Genomic DNA, 21,927 nt, shown 5'->3' on the forward strand with positions numbered 1-21,927 from the left:
TTATCTTGCTGCATGAGAAAAATTAGATTTTGAAAAGATGTAAAAATAACCTGAAAATAAAAATTGCAAGCAAACAAAAACAGATGAGCGTGGAAATGCTATGTTGTGGTTGAATTCTAAGGCAAATTTAAAGTAGTGTTACCAGAGTCTTATTTCAAAATGTATTTTATTTACTTCAAAACATTATTTAGAAAAGAATCTGTCCATTTTATATGAATTGCTTAGGCACCTATTTGCCCACAGCATTTACATTTTATCTTTCTAATTGTTTTCTATTATAAAGATTTCTAGGGTTAGGGGCAAGCTTGAAAGATAAAGAGGGCTTTGTCTAAATATGTATGTCTGAAACCCTACTGTTCCAAATAGTGGATTGTGTAAATTTATAATATGTAGGTCAAATGTAGAAACTTTTTTTTAATATTTTCATGCACAAATTTTTCTAATTCTATTCATTTTTTAAAGACACTCAATCATTTATTTTTCTAGTGAGCCCTATTTTTAATAATCCTACTGATAACAGGAGGATTGAGCAAGTATCTTATATTATCCCTGTGTATTTGAATTCAGTGCTGCCTAGGGTCACTTATCATTGAGTAATGAGCATAGTGATATGACTTCTGAGCCTCAACTTAATTCTTGTTTTTAAAAAATCTTGTTAAGTGTCTGATAGCAGATTTGATTTCAGATCACCTTGACTTCAGGACTATGTTGCAATCCACATTGTCTCCAAAACCCTCTTGATTAGATGGCTCTCCATCACGAGTCTATTTGGAATTGGCCTGATTGCTGTCCAGAATGGTTGTATCACTCCATAGCTCCAAGAATGTATTAATGTCCCAGTTTCCCCACATCTCCTTCAGTATTATCTTTTCCTGTCATCTTAGCCAATCTGAGAGGTGTGTAGTGGTACTAAGAATTTTCTTAATTTACATTTCTCTGCTCAATAGTGATTTAGAAATTTTTTCATATGACTAGAAATGGTTTAATTTCATCTGAAAATTGTTTTTGATCATTTATCATTTGGGAAAAGGCTTGTATTCCTATAAATTTAAGTCAATTCTTTTTTTTTTTATATAATTATACTTTTTTTTGACAGTATATATGCATGAGTAATTTTTTTATAACATCCCTTGTATTCATTTTTCCAAATTATCCCCTCCCTCCTTCTAATTTAAGTCAATTCTAACGTAGATTTATATTTTATAAGTTGTTCATTCACTCCTTAATTGATGGGCACTTGACCTTATTGCAAATTTTTTGTATAAACAAGTACTTCCCTAAGGCCTTTTTTCTATATCTTTGACCTCTTATGCTTTATAGCTCTATGTGCTCACTCTCACACTTCTTGTATAGAACAGTTCAGACTATTTTCCAGAAGTTCATGTCTCCAGCAGCAGTGTATTTGTATTTGATTTTCCTGTGACTATAAAGTTAGTTTCAGAGCCAGGACTCACTTAAGTCAGTCAGTCAATAGTCATTTATTAAGTGACTGGCACTTAATAAGTGCCTTTCTGGTCTATGTTCTTATCTTAAACCCTTATGCCTTTCATTACTGTTTGAATATGGGGGGAGAGGAGAAAAGGACTGACATGGGTGGGGAATGCTCATTTTTACAAATCTTTTTGGCTTATATAGTGTGTTGCAGTTATAAAGCATTTTAGGTATCAGCAGTGGTTGGTAAATATACTGGTTTTATAAAGGGGGAGAATGAAGGCAAGGAAAGTCTATAAATATCTGTGCTTCTAGCTCAACCTTTAAGCCATCCCCAGCAACTACATACTGGGTAAAACTCAAGATATCCCTAAGAACCATAGGACTTCTCCATCTTGACTTGCAGTCACATATTTTTTGTCTCCCCAATTAGAATGTGAATTCTTTGAGAGAAGAGACTCTTATATTTGTTGCTTGCAGCTGGATGGAGGAGGGAAGGGAAGGAGGAAGAAAAAATTTGGAATTCAAATGTATGTTGAAAACTAACTTTATATGTAATTGGGAAAAATAAAAACTACTAAATGGGGAAAAGGCATGACTGTTTATTGATTGAAAACGTGGAAAAAGCTGGCCTGAATCAGCCATGTTAAAAAAGTTTTCATTAAGTTTCAATTTGCTATCAGTTCTCTAGAAGTAGCCTTTTTCATTATGGGTCCCTTAGAATTTTCTTGATCAAATTTTCTTGATCAAAGTAACCATCTTTAATAGTTAATCATTCTACACTATTGCTGTTACCTATTTACAATGTTCTCTTGATTCTATTTACTTCTCTTTGAATCAGTTCATATAACTTTTGCCTTGGTTTTCTAAAATTATTCCCCTCATCATTAATACTTGGTCAAATCTTAAGAACTATTTAGATTTTAGCTGGTATTAGTAGTATTTTACATTATCTTCATTTCCCAATTTCCTTTTCCTTCCTAAAGAACCATCCATATGACAAAGGATGAAGAAAAATGAGTTCAGGAAAATCAAATTTACTGATTCTGTTCTACTCCTATAATCTTAGCACCATACAAAAAAAGGAGGGAATAGCCTCCTTATCTCCTTTTATCCATTTAGTGTGATTTCATTTCAGTCTTAGGTTTTTGTTTTTTGTACTTTGTATTGATTACAATGAAAATACATTATACTTATTTTTCCTTGTTCTGCTTATCAGTTTGTCCTTCTATGCATCTCTCTGTTGGCCATACTATTTTTTTTTTAATAGCAGTGTCATATTTTGTCACCTTCACGTGCCAGTTTGTTTCACTCTTCCTCAAGTGAAGGGCATCTACTTCGTTTCCAGTCCTTTTGTTGGCATATATATTAATTACATACATATTCATTCTTTCTATCCACTAGGCTTTTTGCCTAGTAAGTACTATTCTAATCAAAAAGTGTGTAATAACTTTCAGACCATTCCTCATATTTTTCATGTTCTTTTTAATGGCTATTAAATATGTCAGAATTTAATATCTAGATGATGATTGTGTAACTACTTTCATGAAGTACAACTTTTAAGTTTAAACTGTATATTAAATGTAAAATGGCATGTGCACAGTTACTTTTTGCAATCCCATTTAGAAACTTAAGACTATATACATGTAAGTAGTAAATAAATGTCAAAGGAACCTTTTTTTTTTTCAGAGAATCCAAGACATCACACCTAGGTGGGTTCTTTAGGGAAGATTCTAAGGAGGTTATACTTTGGAGGTAGGCCCTGAAACAAGCAGGCAGAGTAGTTCGATCTGTTTTTGATGGTGAGAATAGTGTGGAAAGAGCCCCTGAGCACAGAAGATCCATTTGGTTATAGTAGGGTGATACTGGGAAGTTCCTGCTTCTGCAATCTTGAAAATTAGGGATTGGGTGGGGTTAGTGGTATAGATTCTTAGAGGCTAAGAAGTACTTGTTGGGGTTCCTTAACACTTATTTGAATTAGCATAGGTATGCTTAAATCTTAGAAGCTTTTAAAAGTCATCATCTCCTTTGCTTTGTAGGCTCACAAGTCCGTGAACTTTGTTTCAACTCTGCTACAAATCACCATGTCGGAGCAGCTGGATTTACCAGTGAGACAGGCAGGCAAGTTTGCAGAGATATTTTTCTTTTGAATGTGCAAATGTTATTTTAAATGTTCACAATTGAACTGACTTACCCAATGACATGTCATTTAGTGGTTTTTCTGCCCATTGGGCTAAGGGCCAGCATCCTAGGTAATGAATGCCTGTTATTAGGGGCCCAGTTGGAAGATCATCACTTCAGCTTAAATGCCTCCGTTTATGCCAGAAACATAAAACAATTCTCCTTAGTAAATGTGAGCTTGTGAGTGTTAATAAAGCTTAGAAAGATGTATCCAAGGAATCTTCCTTTATATATTTTTTTGATAGTTCTTTGCGAATCTATGAAGTGAATTTGAAAATTCAAAATTTAAGGACAACTTGTTTGTGAAATTATACATTTTATTTTATCAATTTTTATTCTAAACCTTATTTTACAGAGCAGAACATTTTAGAATGGGAAAAATATGAATTTGGTTCTGTACATTTTCTTACGAAGAATTGACACAGCATTTTCAGCTGATTTTTGGTGCTGTCTGTGGACTTTGTCACATTGTTTATTCTTTTGGATGAGTAATAAGTCATTTCAAATCCTAAGCAGTGGAATGTAGGTCACAATTTATGATGAAAGTTTGAAATCTCCTTGGCTCAAGATGACTTGAGATTACACTTTCAGCAAATTTCAGAGTTTAGTTATGCTAAGAAAATTAGACTTTGAAGAATACCAGGACCCTGTTTTTTTTTGATGATTTATTAAAATGTATATAGTAGGGGCTGCTCAGTGGATGGAGTACTGGCCTTCAAATCCTGCCTCAGACACTTAATAGTTACTAGCTGTGTGACACTAGGCAAGTCAATTAACCCTAATTAGCTCAGCAAAAAGAAACAAAAGTATTTGAGTTGCAAATAGAAGGGAAAATGGCAATAATTAGCTGCAATTATATCACTTATTAGTCAGAAAATGGTTGAGGTTTTGAATATTTTGAGATTGGTCAGCCCCTTTATAAACACATTAATAAAATACAAATCACAGAATCAGTGCTTTTCAGTAATAAACATATGAATCATTTAGTATAACTTGCATTTATGCAAACTCATCCATAAGTCTATATATTCTGCTTCTAGCAGATAGGCAACCTCAGCATACTGAGTGCTGACTACTTGATATAGTAAAAATTACCCTTGAAGACGTTCTGAACCAAAATTACACTTGGGGCAATTATGGCCTTATGGTATAAACTATTTTCTTAATAGTTTGAATGAAATAATATTTTTTTTTTATTTTTATTTTTTGGTAAAACTTTTGTATTTAATTTAATTATTATAGCTTTATTGACAAAGCATACATTGGTAATTTTGCAACATTGACCCTTGCAAAAACTTTTGTTCCAACTTTTCCCCTCCTTCCCCTCACCCTCTCCCCTAGATGGCAGGCAGTCCCATACATGTTAAACATGTTTAAAGTATCTGTTAAATAGAATATATGTATACATATTTATATAATTATCTTATTGGCACAAGAAAAATTTAGAAAGAAGGTAAAAATAACCTGGGAAGAAAAACAAAAGCAAACAACAACAGAAAGTGTAAATGCTATGTTGTGGTCCACATTGAGTGAAATATTCTTGATTATCAAAGCCCTGTTAGATAAATTTGGTACTGTGTTGAAAGCATAGAAGAACACCTTATTTAACAAATTACCAATAATTTAGAGATAGGATTGCAAATTGCTATTTGCCCTAGGCAAGGAGAAATAATTTATAATACTTTATTTTTTCAAATCTAGTACCTTGAAATCTTTAAGAATTAAATCTCTTTAAGAATTATGCATCATGATAAATGTGGAAATATGTTTAGAAAAATTGCACATGTTTAACCTATGTTGGATTATTTGATGTTAGGGAAAGAAGGAAAGGAAGATAGAATAATTTGGAACATTAGGTTTTGCAAAAGTGAAAGTTGAAAACTTCTTTCCATAGATGTTAAGGGTTAAGTGACTTGCCCAGGGTCATACAGCTAGGAAGTTTCTGAAACCAAATTTGAACTCTTGACTTCAGGGCTGGTGCTCTATCACTATGCCACCTAGCTGCCCCTATTATTATTTTTATTTTATTTTTTCCTATTAAAAATTTTTTTTTTATGCATGAAAAAAAGGAAATATAAACACAAAATGAGGCTATGTGTGGCACATAACTATTCTTTTATCCAACTGTCCCTATATCTTTCAGGTGTTATCTATTTGAAAAATATGATAACTCAGTATTGGCCTGATAGGGACACCACACCAGGGGAAATACCTCCATATACAATTCCAGAGGAAGATCGGCATTGTATCCGTGAAAATATTGTTGAAGCTATTATTCACTCTCCAGAACTTATCAGGTATTTTAAAAATGTTATTCATAGGTTAATAATATATTTGTTCTATCTTTTTTATTTTATTTTATTTTATTTATTTTTATTTATTTTTATTTATTTTGAAATTTTGAAATAAGTAACAGAGAACCAAGAAAACAATGTAGTATGTTTCGTTTATGGTTATAATCTAAAAGGTTCTTGTACTTTTCCCAAATATGTGTTGTCATTTTTACTATGCAATTCTATGCAATTTATATTGTGAATTGTCTTTTTTAAATTCCATAATGCTTGGCAGTCAGTGTGTTTGGGGAAAATCATTTTTTGGGGGGGGGGATCATTCTAAGGAATTCTTTTTTTTCTTTTTCTTTCACTGCCTTACTCAGAAAGAAAAAAATTAAAAACCTTGTAATATAGGTAGGGTCAAACCAGACAAATTCTTCTGTCATTGAATTTTAGTGGCAACTTCCTTTATTATAAAAATACAGAGGAAGTCTGTATTATCCCGGAATGATCCTCTTCAGACACTTAGACTTATTAAGCACTACGAGGAACCCTGTTAGATAAATATAACAACTTGCATTATTATAATGATTGTTTTTTGCTTTGTACATTCCATTTGAGGATCCTAATGCAACTCCTTACTTTGTTGTTAATCATATTCTACTTGTCTCTTTTCTATACTTCTATGAAACAGGAAGGACTTTTATAGGTGAGGGAAAAGATTGCAAGAGTAGAAATAACTTTAAATCAAAAAGCTAGTACTTGATGGCCCAAGGTTGTATTGGCTCCAGCTCTGTCTTCTGACTTATAAGTAAATGTAGTAAAAGTAAATGGAGCTTTGGGTGATATTTATGCATCCTTCAAGACTAAATCATGAATTGAAATTACATATAATTCAGATTAATAAAATGTATAATAATGGTCTTCATAGTATTCTCACTTACTTGTGTATCTTGACTTTCAGGGTACAGCTTACTACGTGCATTCATCACATAATCAAACATGATTACCCAAGTCGCTGGACTGCAGTTGTGGACAAGATTGGTTTTTATCTGCAGTCTGATAATAGTGCTTGCTGGCTTGGAATCCTTCTTTGCCTTTATCAGCTGGTGAAAAACTATGAGTACGTATGTCATTCATAAGCTGTGGTTTATATATACTTGGGGAAAATCTGAGTGTCTAGCATTTCTTTACATAACACATCAGGATACATATTTTTGAATTGCTGAATTAACTGTTGAATGTGATTTGGTATTTTCCAGTTGTAATCCTGTGATTCATACATAGCTTGTGATTCTTATTTACAAGATAAATGTATAGGTAATTCTTCAGCATTGGCAGTTGCAAAACCTTTTGTTTTAACTTTTTCATGCCTTCCCCCATATGGCAGGTTAACCAATACATGTTAAATATGTTAAAGTATAAGTTAAATACAATATATGTATACATGTCCAAACAGTTATTTTGCTGTATAATTAGCCTTTTAAGGAAATAAAAAATCCAGGCAGACAAAGATAGAGGGATTGGGAATTCTATGTAGTGGTTGATAGTCATCTCCCAGAGTTCTTTCCCTGGGTGTTAACTCATGATTCTTACTCTTAGTAACCAAACTTGAACCTAGAACCATATTGCTAGTATTACTTATAGTCTGGCTTTTAAACTATGACATAATCTTGTTTCCTTTTGTTAGGTTACTTTCCCATATTTGCTGTTTTTCCCTCTTTGCTTTCTTGCACCCTCCCTCCTCAGCATCACTTCTTAGAATCCTTGATTTCCTTTAAGATTTGGTTAACTCAGTAGAAACTTTGTGGATGAAACCCCACCCTTCCTCCTAAGCTGCTACGTTTGTTCCCTCTCAGTATTTTTTTCTGGCTATATTCATTAATATGTCTCCCTGTAGAATGTTCGTTTTTTGTTTTGTGGTTCCACTGCCTAGCACATAGAAAGTGTAATAAATGATTCACTTCTTGGTTTAAAGTTTAGCTCCTAAGTGAGATAAGAGTTGAGAGAAGACATATGCCAGTGTTGGATGAGAGATTAAAGAAAAATGGCTTGTGAGGAGAGATGCTAGGTGAATTTTTGGTTTGATGTTTTGATTTGATGTTTTGATGAATAAGAACAATGTACACTACCAGGAAGGAGAAATTATGGTTGGATGGCTATAGGAATAATAAGCTATTTAAAGTAGGCATTTATGTTAGGGAAATAGGAATCAGATTATGAAATCCCCTAGTTTAATTTAGATCCTGAGAGTTAAATTGTTCAAACAATTTTGTCTTTTTCTTCCTTTTTTTGTGTGAAACAATTGGGGTTAAGTGACTTGCCCAGAATCACAAAGCTAGGAAGTGTTAAGGGTCTGAGGCAAGATTTGAAATGAGGTGCTCCTGACTTCAGAGCCAGTACTCTATCCTCTGAGCGGCCCCCAAACAATTTTTTTTCATAAATTCATAATGATAATTCATAAATTCAAATTCATGATAATTCATAAATTCAATAAAACTTAGAACTTTGTAAAACTTACAGGATTTGTTTTCTTCAATTACAACATAGCATCTTAAAAACTGAAATTTTACTGAGAATATTAAAAAATGTGAACGTTACAATTATTCCCTTCTCCATCTCCCGAGTTACTGGTGCGGTATGACATCCCCACATTCCGAAAAAAAATTCAGTCTTTCAGTTCCTCTTTTATACTAGTGGAAAGCCTCTAGTATTTTTTGTATTTTTTCCTTCATGGGGTGTTTATAGTACCTTCATTTAAAATTTGGGTTAAACTTCCTAGCTTAACCCCAATTGCATCAGCAAAAATAATTAATAAATAAATTTAAAAAATTGTTTTTGGGTTAAGTGTCTGTCGGTAAGCTCTGTGTCTTTTTGTGGCCTTGAAGTGTCTTCCAGCTTCTGAAAAATTTGCAAAAAAAATTTGTTTAATTTCTTAAACTTACCCAATCAAAACCTCAAAGGGGAAAGTTCCTAAGTAGAAAGGGTAACGATATTTAAATAACATAGTACACAAGTCATCTTAATTAGTATAGAATACATCTTCATTGACTAGATATAATGAATGGTCAGCTCAATAACTTAAGAATTAAGTAGCCAAAAATTAGTATTCTTATAGTATAAAAATTGTCACCTAGAAATGGAAATAGCTTCATTTTTTATGTTGCTCAAAGGAAACTATAAATTGATTAAAAGACAAAAAATCATTCTATGAGGAGGCATATAAGTGAATATAGCAGAAAAAATACTGAGCGGGAACAGCCTTAGCAGCTTGAGAGTGAGGATAGGGTTTCATCCAGGAAGTGGCTGCGGAGTTGACCAAGTCTTAAAAGAAATTAAGGCTTCTCAGAGGTGATTTTCTGAATTATGTTGTCTCAAAGATCAAGTTTATTGAATATAATGGGACGTACATATTAGCTAATTCAGTTTGTATAATTAAAATAGTCTCCATTGCTATTGGTCATGGCTCCAGATTATTGGTCACCTTGATAGTAAAAATAACTTTTTAAATCTGTTTTGTACTGCCCAGTGTTCCTTAATTTTTGTCCATTTTGCTTTGCTTTTTCTATAGGAGTAAGAAAAGGTCAAATATCTTTATCACGTTGAAATTGTCTTTGTTACATTTGTTTATATTTTATATTTGAACTCAAAGGTACAAGAAGCCAGAGGAAAGGAGTCCATTGGTAGCAGCAATGCAGCACTTCCTCCCAGTTTTGAAGGATCGTTTTATTCAGCTTCTTCCTGATCAGTCTGATCAATCAGTCCTCATTCAGAAACAGATATTCAAGATCTTCTATGCCCTTGTTCAGGTACTTTGGATGTCCTTTTTTTTTTTTTTTTTTTTTTTTTTGTCTTTTTAGGAATCTTAGCTTTGATTTTGTCCATATGTCTTCCATAAAGTAGCTAATAAAGTAGCTATCCTTCCTTAAACACCTTCTTCCAGGCCTTTTAGTACCTTGTGTATACTTTGATTCCCAGAAGGACAGTCTATGCTCCCAATAGAAGCCACTTTCCCCAGGTTAAATTATATATGACCATTTACCTACAGTAAATCAGATGTCTTTATATAGAAAGCAAGTACAATGGTTGTTCTTAACAATGGATATTGAGATTTAAGCAGAAAATATAGGAAAAAAGTATTTTGAATGCTAATTGAACATTTTGGTGCAGTCCAAAGAAGGTTTTTTTTGTTGTTGTTGTTGTTTTTTTAAAGTATACTCTTCCACTGGAGCTGATAAATCAAGCGAATTTGACTGAATGGATAGAAATTCTAAAGACAGTTGTAAACAGGGATGTGCCACCTGTAAGTATGATCTTTCTGGGTGGATGAGGTGGGGAACTGTCAACTTTTGTTGGGCTTAAACATTTCATCAGCCTATTTCCAAAAATTGCTTCCATTTGAATGGGTGTCAAAGGGGCTATGTATGCACTTTAGAAATTTTGGAGCTGGGTCCTGTCGATATCAATGGTGTCTTTCTGCTATATTGTGCCAGATCCTGATTTGATCCTGAGATAATAGTTTCTTTCCTTGTTGATCGGGAGCCAATTTAAGGCAATTAGAATGAAGGAAGCTGATTCAGATAATTTGGAGAAGATGGTCTTTTATGTGGGAAAAGAATGTGGAAATATATTCCCTTTTTATAGATAGTTTGAACTTGATTAAAGATTTTATGTTCTGAGTTAAAAATTAAAAGTATTTTTGTGGTATATAACTGTTATAATAGTTTTATTCATCCCTCCCCCTCATCATTTTGTCACCAGCTACAAAGTGACATGTGGGAGAAGCTGTCTTAGGAGAGCCCGAGGTGTGTTTACGTAGTGGGATAAATTACAGGTCAGGCCTTTGTCACTGTCAGGAGAAGCCAGAGCTCTCTAGCTTTCTAGCTTTAGTTGTTGCCTGAATCATAGAGATAAGTGGATCTAGATTGACTTGCCCGAGGTCTTATTTCATGCATGAGCAAATTTCAGTCACAGGTGTCTTCAGACTGTGGTACAGATTGCAGACCTTATTTTCAGAATTAGTTCTTGAAAGAATATCATGGTGGGTTAGTAAAAAGCCCTTTTCTTTGAGAGCCTTTTTGAGGAGAATTTGTCTTTGGCTTTTTATTAGTGTAGAGAACTCCACAGAGAAATCCAAACTTTAGAATGAGACATTTTTTTTTTAGTTAATGTTATAATTATACCTTTTTTGACAGTATATATGCATGAGTAATTTTTTAATAACACTATCCCTTGTATTCATTTTTTCCAGATTTTCCCCTCCCTCCCTCTACTCCCTCCCCTAGATGACAGGCAATCTCATACATTTTACATGTGTTATAGTATTACCTAGATATAATATATGTGTGTAAATCCAATTTTCTTGTTGCACGTTAAGTATTGGATTCCGAAGGGTATAAGTAACCTGGGTAGATAGACAGTAGTGCTAATATTTTACATTCAATTCCCAGTGTTCCTTCTCTGAGTGTAGTTGTTTCTGTCCATGATTGATCAGCTGGAAGTGAATTGGATCTTCTAAAATGAGACATTTTTAAGAATGAGATATTTATTAGTCTGGATTGATTGTGTCCGGTCATTGAACTAGTATGTGTTGCAAGCAGGGCTTGATCAGGGTTTTCTGACTCTGAAGCTGCCTAGCCATCCCACCTTTCTCAAGGAAAGGGCCCAAAATAACTGTTTTTAGATGGCAGGGTTCCACAGTTATTGCTGCTTTGTTCTTTTGGTTCTGATATTTGCATGCTATAGCACTTTGGATATTTTAAATGAAGGAAGAATTCCAAGTATTTTTAAAATTTATTGTTTGAATCAGAGTTCCTTGTGGAATTTCAAATTTTAAAGTTCTCACTAGTAATAATTGGGGTGATGTTTCCTCTTAGTGCCCATCACCTTATCTGGAAGTTTTTTAGAAGTACATCACCATAATACTGGAAGTTTACCCACATTGGAAGTACTGTTAATCACTCCTACCTTGGGATTTTTTTAATGGAAGATTTATCCATTGGGAATAACTTTTGGTTTCTACAGGTAATGGTTGTAACATAATAGAATTTTTTAATGTAATTATAAATAAAATCTCTTCCAAAAGGAAACCCTTCAAGTTGAAGAGGATGATCGGCCAGAATTACCATGGTGGAAATGCAAGAAGTGGGCTTTACATATCTTAGCAAGGCTTTTTGAAAGGTAAGTTTGTTGCCTTGTGACCAGTAATTTAAAAATGTTTTCCCCCCAAACTCCTTAAGATGGAATTATCTTAAAGCACAGCAAAATGTTATTGGAGAATCTTAACTTTGTTTTAGGTATGGAAGTCCTGGCAATGTTTCCAAGGAGTATAATGAATTTGCTGAAGTGTTCCTAAAAGCATTTGCAGTTGGTGTCCAGCAGGTAAAAAACCCTTATCTTAGATATAAGCAGTGATACTTCCTTGATAGCATTTCTGGATTTGACTGAAATTCAGTTCTTGTGATAATTTGCAGACATGAGAAGGCTTTATATTTGGACACTGAAATTAGTCTCTCACTTAACCATTAGTTTAACTAATAAAGAGAGGTGACTCAATTATCAGAAATATCAGCCACGAAGTCTGAATATGGCAGCCCTCTATTCTGGGCCTCCCATTGAATCAAATGCAAAATGCTCTCTTTGTCATTCAGAGCCTTTTACATCCCTGTCCCTTCCTGCCTTTCCAGTCTTGATTCAATTACTGTCATTTCCTGCAGTACAGTTCTTTTGTTTTTCACTGGTGTTCTCCATGTAGAGAACTTTCTCTTCATTTCTTCCTCTTTTCTTCCTTGAAGTCCTAGAAATAACCCCACCTTTTTAAATAAATTTTGATTTCCCCCCCCAACTCCTTAGTCTGTTGATTATTTCATTCTGCTTATTATGTAGTTTGCTTGTACATAGTTTGCTTGTTGTCATTACTATTATAGTGTGTGCTCCTTGAGAGCAAGGGCTATCTTTTTCTTTGTATGCCATGAGTTTGGCACAGTGCCTGGCACAGAGTAGGTAAATAATGACTACTTCTTAATATTTTTGACCACAGCAGTTCATGGAAATCATCCAGTAAAAATTTGAAGAAAATTTGTAGGAAATTCAGCAATTCTTGAAGATTTATTTATATTATGTTCCTTAGTTTTCTTGTTTTCTTTGCTTAATAACCTTGACAGTCTGTTCTTAACTTTTCTTTAACGTATATAATCTTTTTTTTTTTTTTTTTTCTATTTCCTTTTTTTCCCCTCTGAGACAATTGGGGTTAAGTGACTTGCCCAGGGTCACACAGCTAGGAAGAGTTAAGTGACTGAGATCTGATTTGAACTCAGGTCCTCCTGACTTCAGGGCTGGTGCTCTAACCACTGTGCCACCTAGCTGCCCCTTCTGTTTACCTTTTTCAAACCATACTTTGTCATAATAGGATCTTTACAATATACTTTAAATTTTAATAAATTTTTTCATACATTTAGACTGACCTAATAAATGCTGTTTTAAAATAAAGGTAATCCAGTTTAAAAATTTTAAGTATTCTTTAAGCACCAACTAAATTTACTCTTCCTCCTATAATTTTAAGTTTTAATTTTAAAGCAACAGAAATTTATTTTCCTTACTTATCCTTTCTACACTCCCTATTGAGAAAAAGAAAAACAATCATTCCTGAAAATATGCATAGTCAAGTTAAAATAATTCCTTTGGCCATATTAAAAAATATGTCTTCTGAAAGGTATCATGATTTATGATACAAGAAATATTATTTTGGTGTATGATTTGGGTGTTATACTTTTATTGGTAAATAATTTCTGTCTTGTTTTTGCATTGTATAGGTATTGTTAAAGGTGCTGTATCAATACAAAGAAAAACAATATATGGCTCCTCGAGTTCTACAGCAGACACTGAACTATATCAATCAAGGAGTGTCCCATGCTGTCACATGGAAGAACCTGAAACCTCATATACAAGTAAAGACTCTCTTTTAAAGATGGGCTGTTAAAAGAATTGTGTGTGCGTGTGCGTGTGTGTGTGTGTGTGTGTGTGTGTGTGTGTGTGTGTGTGTGTGTGTGTGTGTGTAGAGAAATAGAATAGAGAGAAACTTTAAAATCACCTGAGTACGGTTTTTATTTACTCAATGATATTATGATTCAGTTTACCTAATTACACTTTTTATATATATATATATATATATATATATATATATATTTTTTTTTTTTTTTTACATTTACTTTTTTTTATTATACCTGGCTAGATGTAAAAATGAAAATATCTACAAAAGAGAAAGAAAAAGAACATCAGTATTAAAAATAATCTACCAGTGGCAGAACTTCAATCCAACTAATATGTAACTTTGGAAACGTTATTAAAATTTTAATTTTGCAGATTGATATATTTTTTTTTTTAATTTTTTTTATTATATATATATATATATATTTTATAATATTATCCCTTGTATTCATTTTTCCAAATTACCCCCCCTCCCTTATTCCCTCCCCCCGACGACAGGCAATACCATACATTTTACATGTGTTACAATATAGTCTAAGTACAATACATGTGTGTGAATATCATTTTCTTGTTGCACAATAAACATTAGAATCCGAAGGTACATGCAACCTGGGCAGACAGATATTAGTGCTAACAATTTACATTCCCCTCCCAGTGTTTCTTCTCTGGGTGTATCTACCTCTGTCCATCATTGATCAACTGGAAGTGAGTTGGATCTTCTTTATGTTGAAGATTTCCACTTCCATCAGAATACATCCTCATACAGTATCGTTGTTGAAGTATACAGTGATCTTCTGGTTCTGCTCATTTCACTCAGCATCAGTTGATTTAAGTCTCTCCAACCCTCTCTGTATTCCTCCTGCTGGTCATTTCTTACTGAGCAATAATATTCCATAACTTTCATATACCACAATTTACCCAACCATTCTCCAACTGATGGACATCCATTCATCTTCCAGTTTCTAGCTACAACAAAAAGAGCTGCCACAAACATTTTGGCACATATATGTCTCTTTCCGCTCTTTAGTATTTCTTTGGGATATAATCCCAGTAGTAGCGCTGCTGGGTCAAAGGGTATGCACAGTTTGATAACTTTTTGGGCATAATTCCAGATTGCTCTCCAGAATGGCTGGATTCTTTCACAACTCCACCAGCAATGTATTAGTGTCCCAATTTCCCCACATCCCCTCCAACATTTGTCATTATTTGTTCCTGTCATCTTAGCCAATCTGACAGGTGTGTAGTGGTATCTCAGAGTGGTCTTAATTTGCATTTCTCTGATCAGTAGTGATTTGGAACACTCTTTCATGTGAGTGGATATAGTTTCAATTTCTTCCTCTGAGAATTGTCTGTTCATATCCTTTGACCATTTATCAATTGGAGAATGGTTTGGTTTCTTATAAATTATGGTCAGTTCTCTATATATTTTGGAAATGAGACCTTTGTCAGAACCTTTGTTTTTAAAAATATTTTCCCAATTTGTTACTTCCCTTCTAATCTTGTTTGCATTAGTATTATTTGTACAGAAACTTTTTAGTTTGATGTAATCAAAATCTTCTATTTTGTGATCAATAATGATCTCTAGTTCTCCTCTGGTCATAAATTCCTTCCTCCTCCACAAGTCTGAGAGGTAGATTATCCTCTGTTCCTCTAATCTATTTATTATCTCCCTCTTTATGCCTAAATCACTTTTTATATTTTCTAATATAAATTTCAGATTCTCTCCCTTCCTCCTTCCCATTGAGAAGGCCCATGTGAAATTATGCAAAATTCCATAAAAGTCATGTTGTGAAAAGATAACATAAAGCCCCTCTCCAAAAAATTCAAGGAAAAAAGTATACTTCAATTTGTATTTAGACTCAGTTCTTTTTTTGGTTATGGATAGTATTTTTCATCCTTTATAGTAGCCTTGAATCTTGTATTGCTGAGAATAGCAATAGCATTACCAGGTGATCATCCTACAATATCACTGTAACTTTGAGTTCATGAAGGGCTTTCTGGGTTCTTCTGAGAGTGCCCCACTCAACATGAGATTTAATCTTTATATTTGGAGTACATTTTTCTCATTTAAAGTCTTGGAATTGTGAAAAACATAACTGGCTCTAGGATCAGAGAACCTGTATTTAAGACTTGCCTCTGATACTTGTACAATGTTGAGAAAGTCACATTAACTTTCCTCAACATTACTTTTCTCATCAATGAAATCAGATGATTGGACTGCATGGTCCTCAAATGTAATTTTAAATAAATTTAAAAATAAAAATAATCCAGTTTTAAAAATTTTAAGCACCAACTACATTTGCTCTTCCTCCTATAACTGTTTTTGATAACTGGCTACCATCATAGATCTAAAGCTAAATGATAGGAAACAACCTGCAGGCAAAACTTCACATCAGATTCATTTCTAATATGTGCTTGCAAATCCTCATAAATTTATTGCAAGTTGAAAAAAGAATCAACATAACTCATTAGATAGATAATTCATTGAGACAAATGACTTCTTTTTAGTAAGATTTATACATTATAGAGTTTAAAGAATAATAGCCTTTCAAATCCAAAATGGTCACTTTTAACTTTTAAATTACAGGGCATTATCCAAGATGTTATTTTTCCATTGATGTGCTATACAGATGCTGATGAGGAGCTCTGGCAAGAAGATCCTTATGAGTATATACGCATGAAGTTTGGTAAGGACTTGGGACATTTAAAAAACATAAATTGCATCCCAGCTTTTGGTCTATAGAGTGCCATGTTTCTATATTAAGTGTGCTTTATTTTTCTGTGTGTTTGTCTCTCTAGTCTTATTAATTGCATTATTTAATTTTGAAGACATGAAAGCATGAATACAAAATTAGTCATAAAATATTACAAAGTATTGAATATATATGTTCCTCCTGTAAAATTAACATTATATGAGGTCTGTTATGTTATCTTCACACTGCTGTTCTGTAACATGATAGAGCGTAAGTAGTTGGCTTTCCATTGAACTGTACAGAAACCTTGATATCTACATTTTAAAGTTGAAAAGAAATGATACTCACATTAGATAAGTGGGAGAGAATTCAGAAGAAGAAAGTCTAAAACGGGGCTGTCAGATCAGTGATAGAGTCTGTTAATAGAAGAATAAAAATCCTAGGGTATGATGGTAATATGCCCTAGAAAAAGCTCACTTTGAATGGATCTTCTCAGGAAATTTAGTGTCAGTTGAGAGGATGGGGAAGGAAGAGGAATTACAGGAAGATTGGAGAGGGAAAAGAAAATTGGAATAGACTCTGTGGGGAGTAAAATACAGAATCAATTAGAGGGAAGTAAAAGGATGGCCTGGTCAAAGCCTGATAAAAGGAATTCATAATGTAATTGATGGGGGTTGAGGTCCCTTTAAGATTCCTTTCTAATTGCCCAACCCATGGCTGACCTTTATTCACAAATCCTGGTCAAAGGCACCCTTTGAATATCCAGGCCCAGCCCCACTATAAGCTCAGCTTCCCTCAGCCCTCACTTGATCTGAGCTAACCGAAAAGCCCGCCAAGAACTTGGGGGTACTGCCCATCATCTTCTAGGTATAAAAGAGCCAAAGCGCTCTCTTTGCAGGAGCTCTCTCAGCCAACACATGGTATCCTTCCAGCCATGTAAGAGTTTCTGCCCGTCCAGTGGCCACCTCTGGCGTCTGTCTAACTGAGCTTTACTTCGAAATTTCTACAACAAACCTTTTATTTATCAATCTAGATTTTCAGGCCTGTAAATTCATTTACAGGGGACATTGTGCCTCATGGGATCTATGCACCGAGAAATGGGGTTCCCCTTTCCTTTCCCTCATTATACCCAGTTAGTGAGATTGCTTCCATCTGTGTTCTTCAACAATGAGTAGGAGTAAAGGTGGCCCTTGTCAGAATCCCTAGTACTTATGTTGGACAACAAGACAAAAGAGCAAGAAATTTGAGAGTACTCTCAAATAGAGAATTGGGTAATATTGAGAAGCCTTCAATATTGGGTTGATTTGGAGAGTATAGTAAGAACAGGGAAAATGGTCTGAGAAGGTTTTGTTGAGCGTGAAGAATTTTTTTTTGGAGGAACGAACATTAATAGATCATGAAAGTATAAGGGAATGACATAATTAGGGAAGTGGAACATTTGGGTTATGATGAGCTCAGTATGAGTGGAACAGTAAAGTAGTTCATACCTTTTGACTGAGGGGGCCTACCAAAGTTGGAAATTTAGGAACTTGAGGGAACATCTGTAGCATCTATCTCTACACTTTGTGAAGAAACTAGGAAAACTATGTTATGAACAAATAATTTTTTTATAAATTGTGTTAAATGCCGAGGATTGTTATGATTTAAGATGTTCTTAGTCTTACAGTACAATTTGTCCTGTAGATGTGTTTGAGGACTTCATTTCTCCAACTACTGCTGCCCAGACCCTCTTATTTACAGCCTGTAGTAAGAGAAAAGAGGTAAGAGACCAAAATCCTATGTGCAGCCATTGATTGATTGCTTTAAAATATGTCCAAAGACAAATTGATAATTTTCATATGATTTTCTTTTTCCTTATATTGTTGCTGCCCATTGTAGGTCCATCATGAATGGTTTTTTTTTTTGTTTTTTTGTTTTTTTGTGGGGTTTTTTTTTTAATTTTCTGGGAGAAAATAAAATCTTGTTTTTGAGTACTCAGCATGTTGTCTTTTGTCTTTAATCTAGGTCTTACAGAAGACAATGGGATTTTGCTATCAGATTCTTACAGAGCCAAATGCTGATCCTCGGAAAAAAGATGGTGCTCTGCATATGATTGGTTCTTTGGCTGAAATACTGCTAAAGGTATAGAGATTGGGGGGGGGGGGAGGGAGGGAGAATGTGGAGGCACTGCAGCCCTTTTTGTGAATGATATCCTGAACACCCAGTTGGTTTTGTTAATTGATGCATCATGGATATATGTGTATGCCATTGACATTCGAGGAAAATCAGGCCTTTGTGACTGGTAGGCCTTGCTTTTAATTCAAATATGGAATAGCTGTGAGCTTAAAAAGTAGAAAGAAATTCCAGAGAGAATATTTGAATTACAAAAGAATTGTTTACCTTAGAAAAGAATTCAATAAATTTTAAATTCTTGGGTATTTAAAATAAGATTTTTTTAAAACTGCAAGCTAATTTGGGAAAACACATTTTCATGGTAGACCATTATTTGTTAGGTTCATTTTACAATGATAGGGATAAAAAGTGGGGCAATTCAACAAGAGATGGGAGTTCTGGTCCTATTCTTGACCCCTGTTAGCTTTGAGCTCTGTGGCACTAAGGTTCTCAGTGATCTTTCTGGTTTGAGGGCTGTTCCTTCAGATTCCCTCCTTCTGTAAATACACACAGTGTGAAATCAGAGGTTTGTTAAACACGTTTTTGTAACTGATTTGCTTTAATAAACTGAGGGTGGATTTTGTATAGATGTGCATATATGCACATCTATACAAACACAGTTTTGAAAACTTCTAAGTGATATATTAACCATGGGGAGTTAGATTTTTGTATCAAACCTGATAGATGACTACAAAGAGAGTAGTAGAGGCTTTTTTTGGTCATTGCGAAGTTCAACTTTAATTTTCGCCTTAAATTGTCTTTTTGAAAAAAGAGTAATTTGGTCAGAAAGAAGTAATGATTGTTTTATTTCAACAGAAAAAGATCTACAAAGATCAGATGGAGTACATGTTGCAGAATCATGTGTTCCCTCTCTTCAGCAGTGAACTAGGCTACATGAGAGCAAGGGTAAGCATGTTTTAAAGCTTGTTTTTCTTCAAAATACTTACTTTTGGTCCTTAATAATGTGTGTATGGTTTCTTTGGATTGTCTGTTATACGTAGATTTGCTAAATGGCTGCAGCCTTGTGTGCACAGTTTCCATCTGTGTCTGGTAGCATTGTCTGTTTGTGTTTTGCATTCAGATGCTGCTGCCCACACATAATCCTGCAGCCAGAGAGAAACTTGGGATCATAGTACTGGCCTAGTGACGTCTTTTTGGACAAACCTACCACTGGTCAGCCTCCAAACTCCCAGACATAAAAATTTTGAGCTACAAATAACACTTTGTTATGATAGGACTTCTCTTTTTCATAAAATAGCATCATTCTTCTATATGGTTGAAATAAGGCATTTTTACTTGTTAACCACATCTTTTAAAGGCTTGCTGGGTGCTTCATTATTTCTGTGAAGTGAAGTTTAAGAGTGACCAGAACCTTCAGACAGCCTTGGAATTGACAAGACGCTGTCTGATTGATGATAGAGAGATGCCTGTGAAAGTAGAAGCTGCTATTGCCCTTCAAGTTCTGATTAGCAATCAGGAAAAAGGTAAAATATTAGAAAGTAATTTGGTTGAAAAACTGTATTTGTAAAGTTGAATTTCTACATTAACTCATTTTATTTTATTGATGCCTTTAAAATGTATACTTATTACTATGATTTACATATCTCCTTTCTTTCCAAATATATCCTTCCCTCCCCCTGGAATGGCATTCCGATTTAGTACCAAAGGAAAAAAATGAATTTTGAAATTCTGAGAAACTAACCACTACATTTACTGACAACTGATTTTCGCATCTCTTTCTTAGGGGAAAAATTTGTTCATAATTATACACCATTATTTCAAGGGTTTTTGTTCTTTCCATTTATCTTTTACCTACACTTTGTGTATATTTTCCTCATGCTTTTTATTTCACAGTCTATGATAAATCTTGCCATAATTTTGTGTGTGTGTGTGTGAGTGAAATTATACATAGAGATAGAGTTTTAAATGGAAGTCTTTTGGTGCCTCCCTCCTAGACATACTAAAGCTGTGACTCTGGGCCATGGGGCATAGAAGCCCAGCTTTCTTATCACCAGGGGTATCATTTTCTCTTCTCAAACCATTTGAAGGCAGAGTGTAGAAGTGGGAAGGTAAGAAACACTGATAGTCTTTTGAGCCAGAAGATGGAGTGTTTGATTTTCAGTGTCCCCAAATTTGAGTTGCGTGACCCTTTTTCAGTGTCCCTATTTAAAGTTGAGGTTAAAATACCTTTTCTGAGTGCCATTGTGATAAGTCAAGAAGTAATACATGAGTAATGGGAGTTCTTTTTTGTTTTGCAGCTAAGGAATATATTACACCATTCATTAGACCTGTCATGCAGGCTCTTCTTCATATCATAAGAGAAACAGAAAACGATGATCTTACCAATGTGATTCAGAAAATGATATGCGAGTACAGTGAAGAGGTTACTCCTATTGCTGTTGAAATGACACAACACTTGGTAAGTATTTCATTCTTGCACACTGTGGTACAGCTCAGATCATTGATTCCTAGGGATCTTTGTGAAAATTCTGATTTACATGGTGGTTACATCTAATTTGGGCATTTACACAGAAATATCACATTTTCCATAGGTGTTATCTAATATAGGTTTTCCTATATGCAGGAAATCATAATTTTATAACCTAAATAAACCCCATACTTCATAAAATACTAACATGCTAAGATGCTTCACTCTTATCAGCAAAGGCTTGCTGTCCCTGTTAAAACAGTATTCTAGGCCTAGTAGCTGTGTTTTTTTGATATTAGGAGGGGATATCTTATTTCTTAGATTAGAAGTGACTATATAGTAGTTTAGTTAATGACTGACAATGGTGTTTCTTTTAAAATGAATTATCCATCTTAAAATTACCTCTACTTGGATAAATTGAAACACATTTCAAGAAGGCATTTTGTTTTAATAGGTTTCCATGATTTGAAGATATTGAGTCATTATGGACAAGTATTTAAGAGAGGTAATGCTTTGTGTTGGTTAAAATTAATCAGACATATTCTATTATTCTAGGCCATGACATTTAACCAGGTAATCCAGACTGGGCCAGATGAAGAAGGAAGTGATGATAAAGCAGTAACAGCCATGGGAATCTTAAATACAATTGATACACTTCTTAGTGTGGTGGAAGATCATAAAGAGGTGAGAAAACTATTGCCAATGCGTATTTCTCTAATATTTCATGGTTTGTTATGAGAAGAATATGGGCAATTCTTTTGACTTATCTAGCTATTTTCCTGTA

The 21,927-nt window shown here is 34.1% G+C and overlaps 1 protein-coding gene and 1 non-coding gene across 3 annotated transcripts in view; both read left to right on the forward strand.

Moving 5' to 3' along the window:
* IPO7 (importin 7) overlaps positions 1-21,927 on the forward strand; it is a 46,678-nt gene that overhangs the window by 15,966 nt on the left and 8,785 nt on the right. For both annotated transcript variants that reach the window (XM_074273282.1, XM_074273283.1), the window contains exons 2-16: positions 3,471-3,552; positions 5,756-5,909; positions 6,850-7,008; positions 9,538-9,694; positions 10,099-10,188; positions 11,971-12,065; positions 12,182-12,266; positions 13,697-13,831; positions 16,459-16,558; positions 18,248-18,324; positions 18,569-18,685; positions 19,532-19,621; positions 20,034-20,199; positions 20,974-21,134; positions 21,699-21,827. In XM_074273282.1, the coding sequence (XP_074129383.1) occupies positions 3,471-3,552; positions 5,756-5,909; positions 6,850-7,008; positions 9,538-9,694; positions 10,099-10,188; positions 11,971-12,065; positions 12,182-12,266; positions 13,697-13,831; positions 16,459-16,558; positions 18,248-18,324; positions 18,569-18,685; positions 19,532-19,621; positions 20,034-20,199; positions 20,974-21,134; positions 21,699-21,827 (1,797 nt within the window). The remainder of the gene's footprint in view (positions 1-3,470; positions 3,553-5,755; positions 5,910-6,849; positions 7,009-9,537; positions 9,695-10,098; positions 10,189-11,970; positions 12,066-12,181; positions 12,267-13,696; positions 13,832-16,458; positions 16,559-18,247; positions 18,325-18,568; positions 18,686-19,531; positions 19,622-20,033; positions 20,200-20,973; positions 21,135-21,698; positions 21,828-21,927) is intronic.
* LOC141548093 (small nucleolar RNA SNORA23) lies at positions 19,732-19,914 on the forward strand. The gene has a single exon (XR_012483797.1). It is a non-coding gene; the product is annotated as a small nucleolar RNA SNORA23 (small nucleolar RNA).

Source organism: Sminthopsis crassicaudata, chromosome 6, assembly GCF_048593235.1.
Source record: "Sminthopsis crassicaudata isolate SCR6 chromosome 6, ASM4859323v1, whole genome shotgun sequence".
Taxonomy (NCBI): domain Eukaryota; kingdom Metazoa; phylum Chordata; class Mammalia; order Dasyuromorphia; family Dasyuridae; genus Sminthopsis; species Sminthopsis crassicaudata.